This window comes from Esox lucius, chromosome 25, assembly GCF_011004845.1.
Source record: "Esox lucius isolate fEsoLuc1 chromosome 25, fEsoLuc1.pri, whole genome shotgun sequence".
Taxonomy (NCBI): Eukaryota; Metazoa; Chordata; class Actinopteri; order Esociformes; family Esocidae; genus Esox; species Esox lucius.
Window position 1 is genome coordinate 14,724,638 of NC_047593.1, and position 15,599 is coordinate 14,740,236.

Consider the following 15,599-nt stretch of genomic DNA (forward strand, 5'->3'; position numbering starts at 1 on the left):
GGTTCGGAATAGGGTTAGGATTTACTCTGAGTTGTAAGCAAGTGCAGTCATGCACCTGCTCAATGACTGTCTTGCAGAAAAATATTCTACTCGTACAGATGCACTAGAATAAACTTTGCTGACTTCACCTTATTAGTTTGAAGTACCCAAAGTAAAGGTTTCTCTCTAATATCATCGAATACACATTATATCAGCCGCTTTTTGAGGTAAAACAATCAAGTGTAACTCCTAAAGATATGAATCTAGGCAGCGCCAGAGCGAACAGAGTCGAATTGTTTCGACTAGCCCAAAAAGGCTCAGCCCTCAGAGCCAACAGCAGAAAGGTGCATGCAGCAATACTGTTGATATTCATTGCTAGTTAACAAGTCATTAGCCCAGTTAAAGGTCAATAATTTGCTGCAATAGTTTTGTTGGTAGGGCACTGATTGGGCTATATAATGCACAAATATCCATAGTAGCCTATTAGCAACAGTCTGAAACTCTACCTTAGTTGACACAGCTTCAAAGGACATGAAAGAACGTCTCAAATAATTCTCACATCGTAAGATTAACTTACCGCTAACAACAGTAGCAAAAATAAATACAGGGAACATTGGTAGGGATTAGTTTAATGGTTCAGCTTTAGGTTAAGGGGTCAATATTAGGGATTAAAGTTACGTTTAAGAAAAAAAAAAAAATGTATTACTGTTGAGGTCCCCACTAGGATAATGGAACAAAAAGTGTGTGGGTGTGTCTGCGTGCGCTCGCGTGAGGTTCTCTCTTGGCAAAAAGGGTGAATAAACCTTGGTCCATTTTAGATGCTGTCAAAAACAACCCGAAAGGTAGGGCCCTTTTGACAAACCCTGGGTTTCTCTGAGGGGGCATGTACTAGTGTAACGAACAGTGTGTCACATTTGGGATTTGTCCTGACAGCACGCACATGATCCACGGTTATAACATTGGGAGTGAGAGACCGGTCTGGGATCAGTTGTGGAAAAGGATAAAGGCTGTGAGATATCCAGCTGTCAGCGTGCCTGACTGATCCAGGTTCAGAGAGATGGTGATGCGTGGGCCAACTCCAAAGGGTTCGTGACCTTTGGAGTTCTGGGAGCACCAGCCGGCATTTGCCAGTTTAAAAATACAACACTTGAACTGCGCTTTTAACACCCCGAGTTGGAAAGTATCCTGGTAGCCCACACTTTAAATTATCTAATAAGCAATAGTAGGCCTATGTACACATAGAATGCTGTGCATCACCCAAGCTAAACCACACGTTGGAGCCAAAATGGCTACCCAACATCTCAGTCTCAGATACAGACAATATGGGGAAAGCGGAAAGCCCATAGTTTCGTGCTGGGTCTGGAGCCCAGCCCTAACCACACACCCTGTATGGGCCGTGGTCCGCGTGGGGGTGGGGGTACCAGCAATCATGGCTGTGGTTCGGTTCTGTCCGTCACGTTGAAACGTAGAGCAGCAGATTACCATCTGTGTATTTTCGGTCCTGGCCCCGGCACTTTGTGGGTACTTTGGGCCTTGTGCCAGAGGTGAAGCAGGAAGGAGAAGTGTTCTTGGAAGAGAATGAGTCGACTTGAGGCCCCCAGACCTCATCGCAGATGGAGCGCCCTTTGCACTCGCGTTTATTTTTCCCCTTCCATTTTTAGCATTTAGATTTTTTTTTCCTCCCTATGTTACAAAAACAACACATGCCCATAATCTCAGATGTGTCATCAAAGCTCTTCACAGAGTAGGCTACTCAGAAACCTCAACAGCCGCGCGCATGCGCACCCACGCGCACAGGCGCAAACACACACTTTCACAATAGAAATACTTGGTATTCACAGAGCGCCTGTGGATGTAATTAACTGTCTACGATTCTGCCTAAACATTACCACGGTCAACGATAACAAATAATACAATCGAGGAAGCTATAGGACAGGGATACATTCTGGCATTTAATACCACATTTGCATTCCTGGAATAGTGAAAAGGTCACAGGGACAGTTGATAGGATACAGTTGTTACAGGAAACTACAACAACCAACGGACAGCACTGAGAAGAGGTCAGGCAGCCTGCACTGACTGGCTATACTTCCAGTGCCACTTGCACATTTGGTAGACAGCCCAGTTTTATTTAGGACAGTCCCAGGCTAATCCTTTCAGGTAAAAACAACAGTTTCAATGTACTACAGTCTAAAGTTGCTTCAGATCTGGCAGCCGCCACAGAGCTCGTTTTTTTTTTTTTTCCCCCACAGAGGTTGGTGGACAGTTTCTAAATGTAAATCGATGGGATATTTTTTCGAGTCATGTCACAGTGCTAAGAATAACATCAGAAATTCACAGAGATTCCCTCAGCATCCTCACTCTCCCAATCTTAGAAAGCAACGGCAAATATAGGCTACGTAGACTTTTTGAAGTAGAATACATTCATTGTGCTCAAAATACACTACGTCTAAATTTAGGGTACAGGGCTATATTGTGCACGCACACAGTCCTCTCCTTGTGCCTCCTCAGAGGTTTTACCTTTTTGTTTTAACAGAACACTGGGACACCCGATGAAATGAGTCAAATAAATTGCCAAGCCTTTAACTAAGTCAATCAGGAGTGCTAGTTCTGAGTGCTAGTTCTGTAGAAGGTCCGTGGAGGCCCGTGGAGACGACAGGAAACCCTGGAAGCCAAGTCACTTCCTGTGTAGACTGTGAATAAGGTAAAAAACTCAAATGATGAAATAACTCATTTTATCACTGCCAGGAAACAATGAATTTGGTCACAATAACTGTTCCAGAACAGAACCAATTAAATTAGTTGTTGCATGAACACTGAAAGGACAGAAGGAAGAACCTGAACTTCCAGGCGTAGAAGTGGGCTCGCTGTAAGTGGGCGGCGCTATGACAACAGCGGAGCTCTGGTAGTACGAAGCACAAGCCACGCTGCCTACTCCGACACAGGGAACAAAATGACGGCAGAGTGAGGAAGCGTGTGAGAGCGTTTGTGCGTGCGTATATGTTTGTGTATGGGCCAGCCTCCCCCGTGTGAGGCGAGGGAGGCAGGGGGAGACGGGGGCGTTACAGCCCACTGTAAATCACAGGGCCCACTGACAACAATGCACTGGACGAGATACACAGAGAGACCAGCCCCGCTACAACAACCTGTCACACAGAGATATAAACAGAGAGACCAGCCCCGCTACAACAGCCTGTCACACAGAGATATAAACAGAGAGACCAGCCCTGCTACAACAGCCTGTCACACAGAGATATAAACAGAGAGACCAGCCCTGCTACAACAGCCTGTCACACAGAGATATAAACAGAGACCAGCCCTGCTACAACAGCCTGTCACACAGAGATATAAACAGAGAGACCAGTCCTGCTACAACAGCCTGTCACCCTGACACAGAGACCAGCACTGCTACAGCAACCAGAGACAGATATCCCTTTCATACAGGATTTTGTGTGTTCATCTCATTGTTGGTGGCATGCACATTTTATATAGCCATTGCAGTAGACATGAATTTTGACCGTGTCACAAACAGCTAGTCACAGCTACTTCATGCGAAAACTAAAGGGTGACTGAGGTAACATTAGCCAAGCTTAGAAGCGTCATTAGGCTATGGTTAAAGCAAAAAAGCCAGTTCAATCGCAATGCCAGTCGTACATCTGCTATTAATGAGCAGTGCCGCATTTACACAAGTTTTGTGCTGGCTATTTACTTTTTTAGCTTGCTAGTTGTGCTTTTTGGAAGGAAGTGTGATTATTATATATGATACTTGTCGTAGCAGTGGCTTAGATGTACAAGCTGGCTAGTTGTTAATCTTAAAAGACCTTCTAATAGGTGTGGTAGTTCAGCGCTTGAAGTACGCATGCTTGACTACAGTGTTGTTAATTATTAACTTAGTTAGCCAGTTGGATAGCTAAGCGAGCAGGAAGCAGATTGTGTCAGTGCAGTAACTTTTAACTTTACGTTAAAGCCGTGATGGCTTGTATGTTAGCTAATCTTTCTAGCTAGCTAGTTGGCTCGCTACCAGCCATACTAGCTTCAGGCTTTAATTAAGCTCAAATTATTAAAAAGAGCTAGCAAGTAATGCTTTGTGAAATCAAGCATGAGAAATGATCAGAGTTCTGTCCATACGGCAAACAATGTTACAGTTGATTTTCAAGTTCAGCCGTCCAGGAACATGTAGCTGGATGAACGTTGCCTCTGAGACGTAGAGATCGGTTCAGCCGTGGAAACTATAGTTATCTATGGGTTCAGTCGAGTGAGGACCCTTAACTCGCGGTGCTTTATAGCGTAATCAGCGCCGACTCAGCATTACAGCAATGTTCACACCAAGCCGGAGGCAGGAACTTCACCAACCTCATCGCTAGGTCAACTGCCGAAAACGTGCCCATCTTGGCGACTTGCCTTTCGGACTCCTTTCGGATAAAAAATAAGTTGGCAAAACTGCTGGGTATCAGGGTTGAGTGGGCTAAACAAGACCAGACAAACTGCACCCGGAGAGACCGAGAGGGTGGGATAAGGACCCAGCAAGCGATAGACGGGGGGGGGGGGGGGGGGCAGAAATATGCTGTGTGGGATTGTGTGTACAAGAGAGTGAGAGACAGTGAGAGACAGAGAGAGAGAGGGGGGAGGGCATGTTAGGGCATGAGTGAGCAGTAGGCTCGGGAGGGCAATAGTTTCAAAAGAGACATGGCTTTTTCAACAGTGTTACTGGGATGACAGCAGGTTGGCAGAGGAATCTGCGGTGGTGCCTGATTGGATTGGAGCCTGTCACTCAGGATAGGGACGCTAATCAGAATTGGTGCCGGTCCCTCTTCCTCATCCGTTCATCCTCAGAAATAGAGGAGGGGGGGGGGGGGGGGCTCCAGAGGCAGTTTGCGGCCATTAGAAGAAAAGAGAGGAGAGATGCAGGAGAGAGGCTAACCTTCATTTGCATTCAGGTCTGGCGGAGAAGAGGTGGGGGGACTGGGGGGTGGGGGGCCTGATTCCATTTCCAATCTTCATGTTAAACGCCTGGCCAGGGCAGCCAGTGGGAATGCAGAGGCTTTGTTCGCCCTGCGCTGCCGTCCCTGCCCGCCGGCACACACCGAGTGCGTCCCAAATACAGCCCTCTTCTCTACATTCAGAAGTGCACTACTTCAAACCGGAGCCCATAGGCGACGTCAGGGATGCGGCGACATTGGGGACAACCGTCCCGCTTTTCCCTCTTTCTAGCTCTCGGTTTCTTTCGCTCTCTCTCTCTCTCTCTCACACACCCCCCTTTCCCTCTCCCTCTATAAACGACATGGCCCGCATGGCGCACAGCGCCGATCTCAAATCCTGACCTGAAATCTATACGGAGCAGACACTGATGCATGTCTGTTGTCTGTGCATCCGTATCCATCTCCGTCCAGCCTCCCTACCGGGGTCGCCGTCGGTCACCGCCACAACCGGGTTATGACCCGAACGCTGCCGCATTCAAAAGCTGCGTCGACGCTGTCTCTTTCACCCGCGAGGGAGGCTGTTCTCAGTGGCGTAACGATCGCTATGACAACCAGCACTTAAGCCCTCTGCGTACAGTGGGTTAGAGATGTCTTGTCTGTGATGACCTCATCACTGACTGCCGGGGTCGCCGAGGTCAATCCACTGGCTCACACAAGAGACGGTCTGTGGAGCGTTTCTGTATTACGGATGTGACACTTATATGGAGATCACAGCGTTGATGTCTCTCAGAAAGGACAAACAAAATACACATTTAACATCCGACGTGTCTGCAGTACGCTTCGGCGTACGCCAGAAAAAGTCGATGGAATTGTGTTATATGGAACTGACAAGCTTTTTGGGCAGACTGAACACATTAGCAAAAGTCTGGTATTTTGCGCGTTAAAAAAAATACAAAAAAAACATGGTTTATCATAAAGAAAGACAGCTGAACACAAAAAATATGATTCTGAAATTATTGTACTTTTGAATTATTAGAGAGGATAACTGATAATCTTTTCATTATTTTAGTTTAAAATAGACTAAGCATTAGTTGAGCTCTCTCAATAATGTAATTTGCTCTGGATAACAACACCTGGAAAATTGCTTAAATGTAAAATCATTTTAATGTAAGCAACTCAAACAATGTGTATTCCCCTGTGGGAATCAAACCCGCACCCCTGGCTTTGCAAGCACCACGTTCTACCAAGAGTTTGACGGGACGATATACAAATGTATCTACACTTATCTATGGGGAATTTATTTCAGCATACTTTTTCATACTTTTATACATACCAACATAACGTCAATCATTTTACAGATGTCAGCCATTGCTTGAAGTCTAAAGAATACATCGCAAAACATGCTCATAAAATGTGGTTTATGTTTAAGCTTCCAGAGATATCATACATTATCACATTAGCCATCACATTCATTGAAGATGTTAAGAGTAACTCAAATAACAGAAACCAATAATTAAATATGTAAAACCTTGATGAACGTTGGCTTTACTGATGACCTCATTTAACTTAAGTGTTGTACAAAAAGAGTTTCCTAAGAAAACAAAAAGGACACTACATTTAACAGCCCCCCCCCCCCAAAATAACAAAATGCACTTCCTTCCTAAAAAAAAAAAAAAATGCAAGCCATGTGTCCAGGCCAAATGGACTTAGAGCGCAAAGTACCATGAGGAGAGGAGGGCGGGTTGGGACGCTCGCCTCTGGCCCAGAGTCCACCAACACCAAGTCTGGCCATGCGTGCCAAATGAGGTTTTTAAACAGTTTTTTTTTTTTGGGGGGGGGGGGGGGATTTGCCCGCTAATCTAGAAAACCTTCTGGTAGCAAGTGCAAATACATCTGCTGTTGACCACTCCCCGTAGAGTGCAGGGATTAATGACCTCAAGCGTGCCCCCACCCCACACACAAAAAAAAAACTCCCCCCACGGCAGAGTGCTGCTCCTGTTCAAAGCCAAGAGGCTTCCCACAGGGCTTTCTGGCCAGAGCGAGGCCACTGTTAGGGAATAGGGTGCCATTTAGGACACGGCACTAACAATCTGAACCAACAGCTGACAGGGTGACGGCCCATTCAGAACACACTGGCAACCCGGGAACAAACAGGGCCAATCACTGACGGGCCCCTCCAACGCCGAACTGTTCCTCATAAACCCACCTCTGGCTGTTGCAAGCGATTTAGCTGGCGTTCGTCCCCATTACGGCACAGATGAGTAAAATGGCTGAAGATAGTGACAGCCCGCTCTGGTCTGGTACTTGGTGTCCAGCAATCACCAGGACAATAATTATTGGAGAAAAGGGGGGGGGCTAAAATGGGGGGGTGGGCTTACGTTAACAGTGGGATGACCAGATAGTTGTCAATCGCTTTATGCCAAACGGAAAGGCTCGGCCTCCGTGCACGTCAGGTCACCACTGTAAATAAGTCCCGCTACTCCCCAGCCGCCACTGACAATGGCTTTAACAGGGGCAACTTCACGGCAATGGATTTAACGTCTCCCTGGGTCCGACCCCCCCCCCCAACCGTCCACTGCTGCCATCCCTGCCAGGAATTAAACTGTGGCCATCGCGAACCGAACCTACAATCCCCCCCCTCAACCCCCAGGTTTCCAGACACAGCAGCGAGCTCAGCTAGTTAAATGCATTACTGTGGCCCGCTCACTGTATTCAGCTGACCGGGACGCAGCGTAACAGTGCAGCGGTTTTCTGGAGGGAAGCCCTTGCAGATCAGGGAGGACTGAGTTTGCCTGGCTGCTGCCGCTAAAGGCTAACTACTAGCCAGACATGTGAGGGAGGTCTCTCGGCCCCTCTAACACCCACACAGGAAGTGAGGTCATCACACTAGCACTCTGCCGTGCTAGGGTGCACTCCGCCGGGGGGCGCCGGGGCAACCAGATCAGCTTGTTGGCCAACAGCCATTTACCCCCCCCCCCCAAGAGCCACGTTTAATAACCGCATATTCACCATGAATTTTGAATCTGGCAACATACAAACTGAATTGGAATTACAGTATGGCTATACAGGGGAGGCTTAATCAGCATCCCCCACCCAAACTAAAAAGTCCTCCTCACCAAGCGGAGAAAATAAATATCTAAGCCAACCTAGGCAAATTATATATACAGGGGATATAAAAAGTCTACACACCCCCAAGTTCTTGTGGTTTTAAAAGAATGAGACAAAGAGAAATCATGTCAGAACTTTTTCCACCTGTAATGTGACTTAGAATGTGAACAATTCAATTGAAAAACAAACTGAAAACTTTGAGGGGGAAAAATAAAAAACTCACAATAACCTGGTTGCATAAGTGTTCACACCCTTACACTAATACTTTGTTGAAGCACCTTTTGATTATATTACAGCACTGTCTTTTTGGATAGGAGTCTATTAGCATGGCATATCTTGACATGGCAATATTTGCCCCCTCTTCTTTGCAAAAAAGCTCCAAATCTGTCGAGGACATCTCCTGTGCAAAGCCCTCTTCAGATCACCCCACAGATGATCAATTGAATTCAGGTCCGGGCTCTGGCTGGGCCATTCCAAAATGTTAATCTTTTTCTGTTGAAGCCATGTTTTTGTGGATTTGGATGTGTGCTTTGGGTCGTTGTCGTGCTGAAAGGTAAACTTCCTCTTCAGCTTTCTAACGGACGCTTGAAGGTTTTGTGCCAAAATTGCCTGGTTTTTTGAACGCTTCATAATTCCCTCCACCCTGACTAAGGCCCCAGTTCCAGCTGAAGAAAAATAGCCCCAAAGAATGATGCTGCCACCACCATGCTTCACTGTGGGTATGGTGTTCTTTGGGTGATGTGCAGTGTTGTTTTTGCACCAAACATTCCTTTCGGAATTATGGCCAAAAAGTTCAACCTTGGTTTCATCAGATCATAACACATTTTCTCATGTGCTTTTGGGGGACTTGATGTTTGTTTTTGCAAACTTCAGCCAGGCTTGGATGTTTTTCTTTGAAAGAAAAGGCTTTCGGTCTTGCCACCCTACCCCATAGCCCATTCACATGAAGAATACTAGAGATTGTTGTCACATATAGCACACAGCCAGTACTTGCCAGAAATTCCTGCACTTCCTTTAATGTTGCTGTAGGCCTCTTGGAAGCCTCCCTGACCAGTTTTCTTCTTGTCTTTTCATAAGTTTTGGAGGGACTTCCAGTTCTTGGTAATGTCTCTGTGCCATATTTTCTCCACTTGATGATGACTGTCTTCACTGTGTTCCATGGTATATCTAATGCTTTGGACATTTTTTGTACCCTTCTCCTGACTGATATCTTTCAACAATGAGATACCTCTGATGCTTTGGAAGCTCTCTGCGGACCATGGCTTTTGCAACTAAGAAAATGTCAGGAAAATCCTACTAGAAAAGCTGAACTTTGTGATTAATCAGAGTCACTTGAAATGATGGCAGGTGTGTAATGACTTCTATTTAACATGAGTTTGAATGGGATTGGAAAATTCGGAACACAGCCACATCCCCAGTTATAAGAGGGTGTACACACTTATTCAACCAGGTTATTGTAAGGGTTTTATTTTTCATTTTTCCCCCTCAAAGATTTTTTTTTTTTTTTTCTCAATTGAATTGTTCACATTATAGGTTACATTAAAAGTGGAAAAAGTTCTGACATGATTTATCTTTGCCTCATTCTTTTACATCACATAAACCTAGCATTTTCATAGGGGTGTGTAGACTTTATATCCACTGTATGTATATATATATATCCTCTGATTTCACGCACCAGTTAGACGTGTACCGCATCTGAAACCTCTTCAGGCCTACAGCTATGGCTTTCTTCTCTGAGACAATTGAGGAGAGCGTTCTAATTCTCAGCGATACAATTTCCATCTCCCCCGTAAGAAAGCCAAAACGAGCCTCAGCAGTGAATCACATCCCTCGTTCAGAGCGCTGGGTGGAGGCAGAGGCAGCAGTCTGGCACGACTGGCCGACCGGAGCTCCCTGCTCCCCAGACCTCCCTCCTCTTCCTCCCTTCCACCTTCCCTCCCTCCCTCTCTCCCTCCGTCCGTCCATGCATCTCTCCAGCCTGGTACACGCCTGTCTTGCAGGGGCATGGATGTAGTTGTGGGGTACACAACAGAGCAAACCGCCCAGAGCTCTCAACAGCATCCTCTCCAGCAACCACACGCCCCCCCCCCTCCCCCCCTCCCCCCTCGGTCTCACCGTCTCCCCCCAGCTGCACCAGTGAGCCGTTTGCTGTTCCTTATGAAGTGCTGCCAGCGGAGAGCCTGTGCTCGTCCTGAGAGATTGCTATTAGTCAGTGCCGGGGCTACGCCGTAGCCAAAGGGCTGCTCCGAGAAGCTGTAGATCTTCGTGTTGTGACTTGTCAACACTGAGAAAATCGTTACCACGGCTGGGGCACTTCCATTCCACACGGAGGGGTAGGGGGTGCGGGGAGGTTGGGGCTGATTCAGACCGGGCAGGAACTGTGTGGAACAGACCGCTGGTAGAGTTTGTGGTGTATTATGTGGGCCTCCTAGTGGACGGTTTATTCGTACGCCCCTTAATTAGGTCAATGTAAAATTGACATTGAAGTCGTTCTGGAAAGCGGATCAGGTGTCATGGCCGACAATCAGGAGAATTCATCCCTGGGTCTTTGTCAAGCCACTACTCGAATTAACTGAATAGGTATTATGGAGGAAGGCGACGGGCATCCATAAATAATTACTTCAGGAGATTTGCATATGATGCTTCCCTGGGTCCCTTTTGTCGGGCATGAAGAAATCCTAGCTCAAATTACCTGATTAGTATTTTCAGTAAATCTGACACTTGACGAAGTGCGCGCAAAACAGAGTTAATTACCTACAAGCACAGCCCCAAAGTTGGTGAATAGAGTTGCCTATCAGATGTTTTTGTAATTTCTCAGGACATTGGAAATTAAATTAAACACTGGCTAATTGACCACCTTGATTTAAAAGCATTCTGAGTGAGTTTGAGGGAATCTCAGCGGATGCCTGTTGGAATCCTGACAGCAAAACCAGCAGGCCCTCGGTTTCGCCGAGCCTACCTGTTTGACGCACCAACACATTTCAAATGTGTATTGATCCAGCCTCACAAGCACCTCTGGATCCTGGCCCATTACCGACTTAAGTTACCCCCCCCCCCCCACAACGTTCATTTAAAATCAGTCATTGTAGAGGCCTCCCAATTACAATCCATTCAATTCCTCATAAAATCACAGGGAGACGGAGAGGCCGATTGTGGGCCTGGTCACTGCATCAGCATGGCATTGGAATGCGGCCGGTCCCAGACGACTCACTAGGTAAGCATATGCTGAAGGAGGCGTCCCACCTCCTTTCTCCTGCCCTTTAATTTGTTTCTAAGTGAACGCCTGTGTATCATTACTCGCTTCAGCTCCATTTGGGCCGACACCGTGGTCCGTGAGAGAGCCCGAGACCCGTCAAGTTGAGGGGCGTGGGGGGGGGGGGGGGCAAGGAGGTGGAAAGCGGCGGTGGTGGATTCTTGGCAGAATTTCCCCACAAATTTCATGCCAAGAGTGAAATGGAAACCTCCCCTCATTTTCCTTTCCCCTTAATCCAATGTTTTCAGGCCCTGGCCTCGCCAAGGTCATTATAATCATAGCAAGTGGAAAGGAGCCAGTGACCCGCCATTAAGGTACGGTAGAGCCACCCAGACGCAGCCATTTGGCTGGTGGTGAGGGGTGGAGGAGCCCCTGACGGTTGGTGGCGAGGAGTGGAGGAGCCCCTGACGGTTTGTGGCGCGGAGTGGAGGAGCCCCCGGAGGGCTGGTTGTGAGGGGTGGAGGAGCCCCGGAGGGCTGGTTGTGAGGGGTGGAGGAGCCCCGGAGGGCTGGTGGTGAGGAGTGGAGTGGGCAGCAGTACAAGCAGGGGCTTAAACCCCCTTCATTTCAAATTCAGATAATCTGAGGAACCAGCCAGAGGACGCGGAGGCAAGGAAAGGGAAAACTTGTCTCCCCTCCAGGCGTGCCATCCAGTCTCTCCCGCTCTCTTCATGTCGGTCTGTCTCTCTCGTTCGTTGTTTTGCTTACAATTTGCACGCACATCTTGATTTAAGCCAACTTCAAAATAGATGACCAAGAGTTTAGAATCGTATCGGTGACCGTAAAATGGCCACGTAAAGCAAGTGAAACTAATGACCTCGCAATCTCAAACCATGCTGTTGACGTTGATGATATTTCAGAACTGACCTCTAGCTTAATCGGCACTTATAAATAAGGGTCCTTTCAAACACGGCCCTTTAAAATCTACATGCCTTATCCGAGCGATAATTTCGCAGTCAATATTTACAGTAACTAATCGGCCAATAGAAAAACACACTCATACATAATCATGCATGGAATACCAAGGTCATAAAGAATGGCATTTTTCATTGTGGCGACAAAGGTCATGTTTACTTGTCAGAGTGAGGGAGGAATAGTGTACTGTGACTTCCAAGGCCAGCTCATATGTATGTGTGTGTCCTCTATAACTTAAACACCATGAAGCCCAGCCACAGTGGAGAACCAAATATCAAGACCTGGTGTGTGTCTGGGGCTAAGATTAAGCACCTTTGGTGGTTGAACGGCGGCATGTTAGCTTGCCCTCTACACCATGGGGCCTTAGCACATACGAAGACATCTGAACTTCAATATTGTACTTGTCCCTGGCAGATGACCAGTCGGTGTAGGTGTTGTTGGCCGAACAATGGAAACAAACAGCAGACGGACAGAAAGCCAATGAGGTGAAGGGACAAACTATTCCAGACAGTGTGGGAAGACATTTGTAAAAATATAAAATAAAGAATAGTTGTGACAGTTTTGTTTTTGAATGGGGAAAGATGAGACAACTGGACACAACTTCAAAAAAAAAAAAGAGCATTTTTTTTTTTTACTGTACTTTGACTGAGAACACCTTTCATTTATTGCAAAAACCTGAAAGCAATTAGGGTTGCCTGCCTGGCTCAGGCATGGAAAGAGTTTTCACCTTATTGGCTCTAGGAATCGATCTCACAACTTCTCTGTGACTGGTCATTTGCTCCAAACACCAAGCTGCCTATGTAGACGCTCCATACCGACGCGGAGTTAAAAGTAGTAATTTCACCCTTTCCAACAATGTCCTCTGTGGTTATTGTTCCATGAGAAAGCCATTGATTCAGTCAGGGTGCCAACTGAGCTACTCAGCATCACCTGCTCTGTTCAAACCAGCAGCATTCTTCCATTCGTTCACGCTGTACTCTGTCAGTAACATGCGAGTGAGGACTTACTGTCCAAATATCACTCTCACTCTCTCTCTCTCGCCCCCCCCCCCTCCCCATCCCCCCAAACCTAGCCCCAGCCTCCATCTCCACGCAACGCAGCCAAGCGACGCAATTTCCCAAAGTTCAACGTTGGGTCAAACACCTGAGCAAGTGTGTCTGTGGATTAGGGAAGAACCGTCTTACTTTGGAGATGGTTTGCTGCGTTTGGGAGTGAATGCATGGATGTCCGCCCAAAAACGTGCATGGGTCAAGGGGGTGGACATGCATATAGTTTGCACGCTCCTCACTTCCCCTTTACTATGCCATGTACAAATTCTGAAATACCAAGTTAATAAACTATGATACAATGTGGTATAACAAATTCTCTTTTGATCACAGCTGGTAATAGCACCAGAACAGCTGAATTGTTTGACATTTAAAAAAACAAAGATAACACTGTGTGTGTGTGTGTGTGTCATTATGCTAAGTTCATTAAGTCATCATTGATTTATGAGATTAATCACGCAATTATTCATGGCATTTGCATACCAATATGACTCATTAGGCCGTTTTCTTGTGCATGTCTTCAGCACATTTCACTACAACAGGGGATATTGCCACACTTAGCCAATTCCTCTGTGATCATTTTCTCCACGCAGTCTACCTGGAAGCCATCCTCTAGCGGCCAACGGGTGTCGTTGCAGCTTTTCATTATTGCACTGATAAAAGCACCATCTACATCCAAGCTACGCAGGGTCACATGAAAAAAAGATTTTCAAATGCATAAACAAGATACATAAATCGCACATTCTGCTGTACATTCGCGGCAAAACAACATCCTGGGCGGGCAACATTATTTATTGTATCTCTAGTCCGCGTTAACAATCGTAGTCCGTCTGCAATGAATGGCTGCAAGGGAAGGAAAAAACCCTGAACTTCAGGTGACTGGCCATGGCTTTGACATAGCCTCTGCATGCAGACATGAACCTCACTAAACTGGGCGGAGGGTGGAAGAAAATACCACGACTTGCTTAAAAAAAAATTATCTCCAGACTTTGAAAGAGCTCGACGTAAAAACAGCGCGAGCGCCTACTGAGCAAACCAGTCCACCGTTTTTGAGCCGTGAGAGAGAAAGTTAGACGTTTATATTAACGGAGAATTGAAGTTAGCTACAAAGCGTTGCTAGATAGCGCTATTGCTAGGAACACTGGGGCATGGTTAGCCCTGAGTCTGGCTTGTCTGATCCGACTGACCCTTCATTTTATTGTGGCCAGATTCTCAGATCCTCCCCTTTCTACCCCGAAAGAGACTCGCTTGCACGGGCAGATAAACGAAAACGCTCAGCCATTATTCCATATAGCTACAACCCACACACAAGCTAACTGACCGCAACCTTTAGGGGAACGGGACCTTTATCGATTATACTCTATTAAAGACACGTACCGCGTATGCACTCGTTGGCTAGTAGCTAACGTTACTGATCGCCAACAACATGGCTGCCTAGCTCAGACCTTAAAAAGGAGAAATAACCTACGCCGTGTCTTTGTCTGTTTCACCTCTTTAACCCTAAACTACTGCGCAAAACACACGGAGAGACATTAAAATTGCACAAAACCAGCGAACGACTTACGTGAAGGCAGGCGCTTGGGTTGCTCCTGCTTCCTCCTTGGCATTTTCCCCCTTTTTATCACATTCTTCTCCTTGTTTTAGGCGTAAGAAGAAAAAAGGTTTTTTCCCATTGAGATTGTAGGCGAGTGTGGTGGCAGGGACTGTGCACCTGGCTTCTCCTCGGCGGTTTAAAGTGTATTGTTGGGTACAGGAACACAGGAGGAGGGTTCTGTGCTGTTGTTGTTGCCGTGTCTTGACTATGGCTGCTCTCTGTGTAAGTGTGTGTCTCCGAGCCCCTAACTAACACTAATGCAGGGATCAAAGGGCAGCAACAGCAGAGGAGCACAGACACACACACACACTAGCTCGAACACATACACGCACACTCTAGAGGAGCTCGCCCGCGAGAGCAGTGTAGAAACGGACAAGGTGCCCCCAAGCTTCCAGTGTGCATTTCTGACTGCCAAACTCCTAAATATTTTTAAACACGTATTTTTGTCTAAATAAAATAAATAAAAAATACGGCAAAGTTGGCTTATTACTTTTTTTATGCCCGCTGAAAGTACACTATCAGTACAGCGTTTTTATATTAATTGCATTTTATTTTATATTAAGTCATTACACTATTAAAAATAAATACCATATGTGACATTTACATTTGATTAAATTGAAGATAAAATTATAATTCAGAAGCCCAATAGGAATACCAATTTCACAAAAATAAAAGGTTCAATATATGTATAAATGACTATGATACATTTGAAAGATTACATTTATACATATACATCAGTTATGTACATATGACAATGATACATTTTTTAAAAGTAACCCTTTCATT

The 15,599-nt window shown here is 46.2% G+C and overlaps 1 protein-coding gene across 1 annotated transcript in view; it reads right to left on the reverse strand.

Annotated features, from left to right (window-relative positions):
- Positions 1-15,195, reverse strand: part of znf827 (zinc finger protein 827) — a 72,544-nt gene extending 57,349 nt beyond the window's left edge. The window contains exon 1 of the mRNA XM_034290917.1: positions 14,784-15,195. Within this exon, the coding sequence (XP_034146808.1) occupies positions 14,784-14,826 (43 nt within the window). The 5' untranslated portion in view covers positions 14,827-15,195. The remainder of the gene's footprint in view (positions 1-14,783) is intronic.
- Positions 15,196-15,599: the final 404 nt, after the last annotated feature.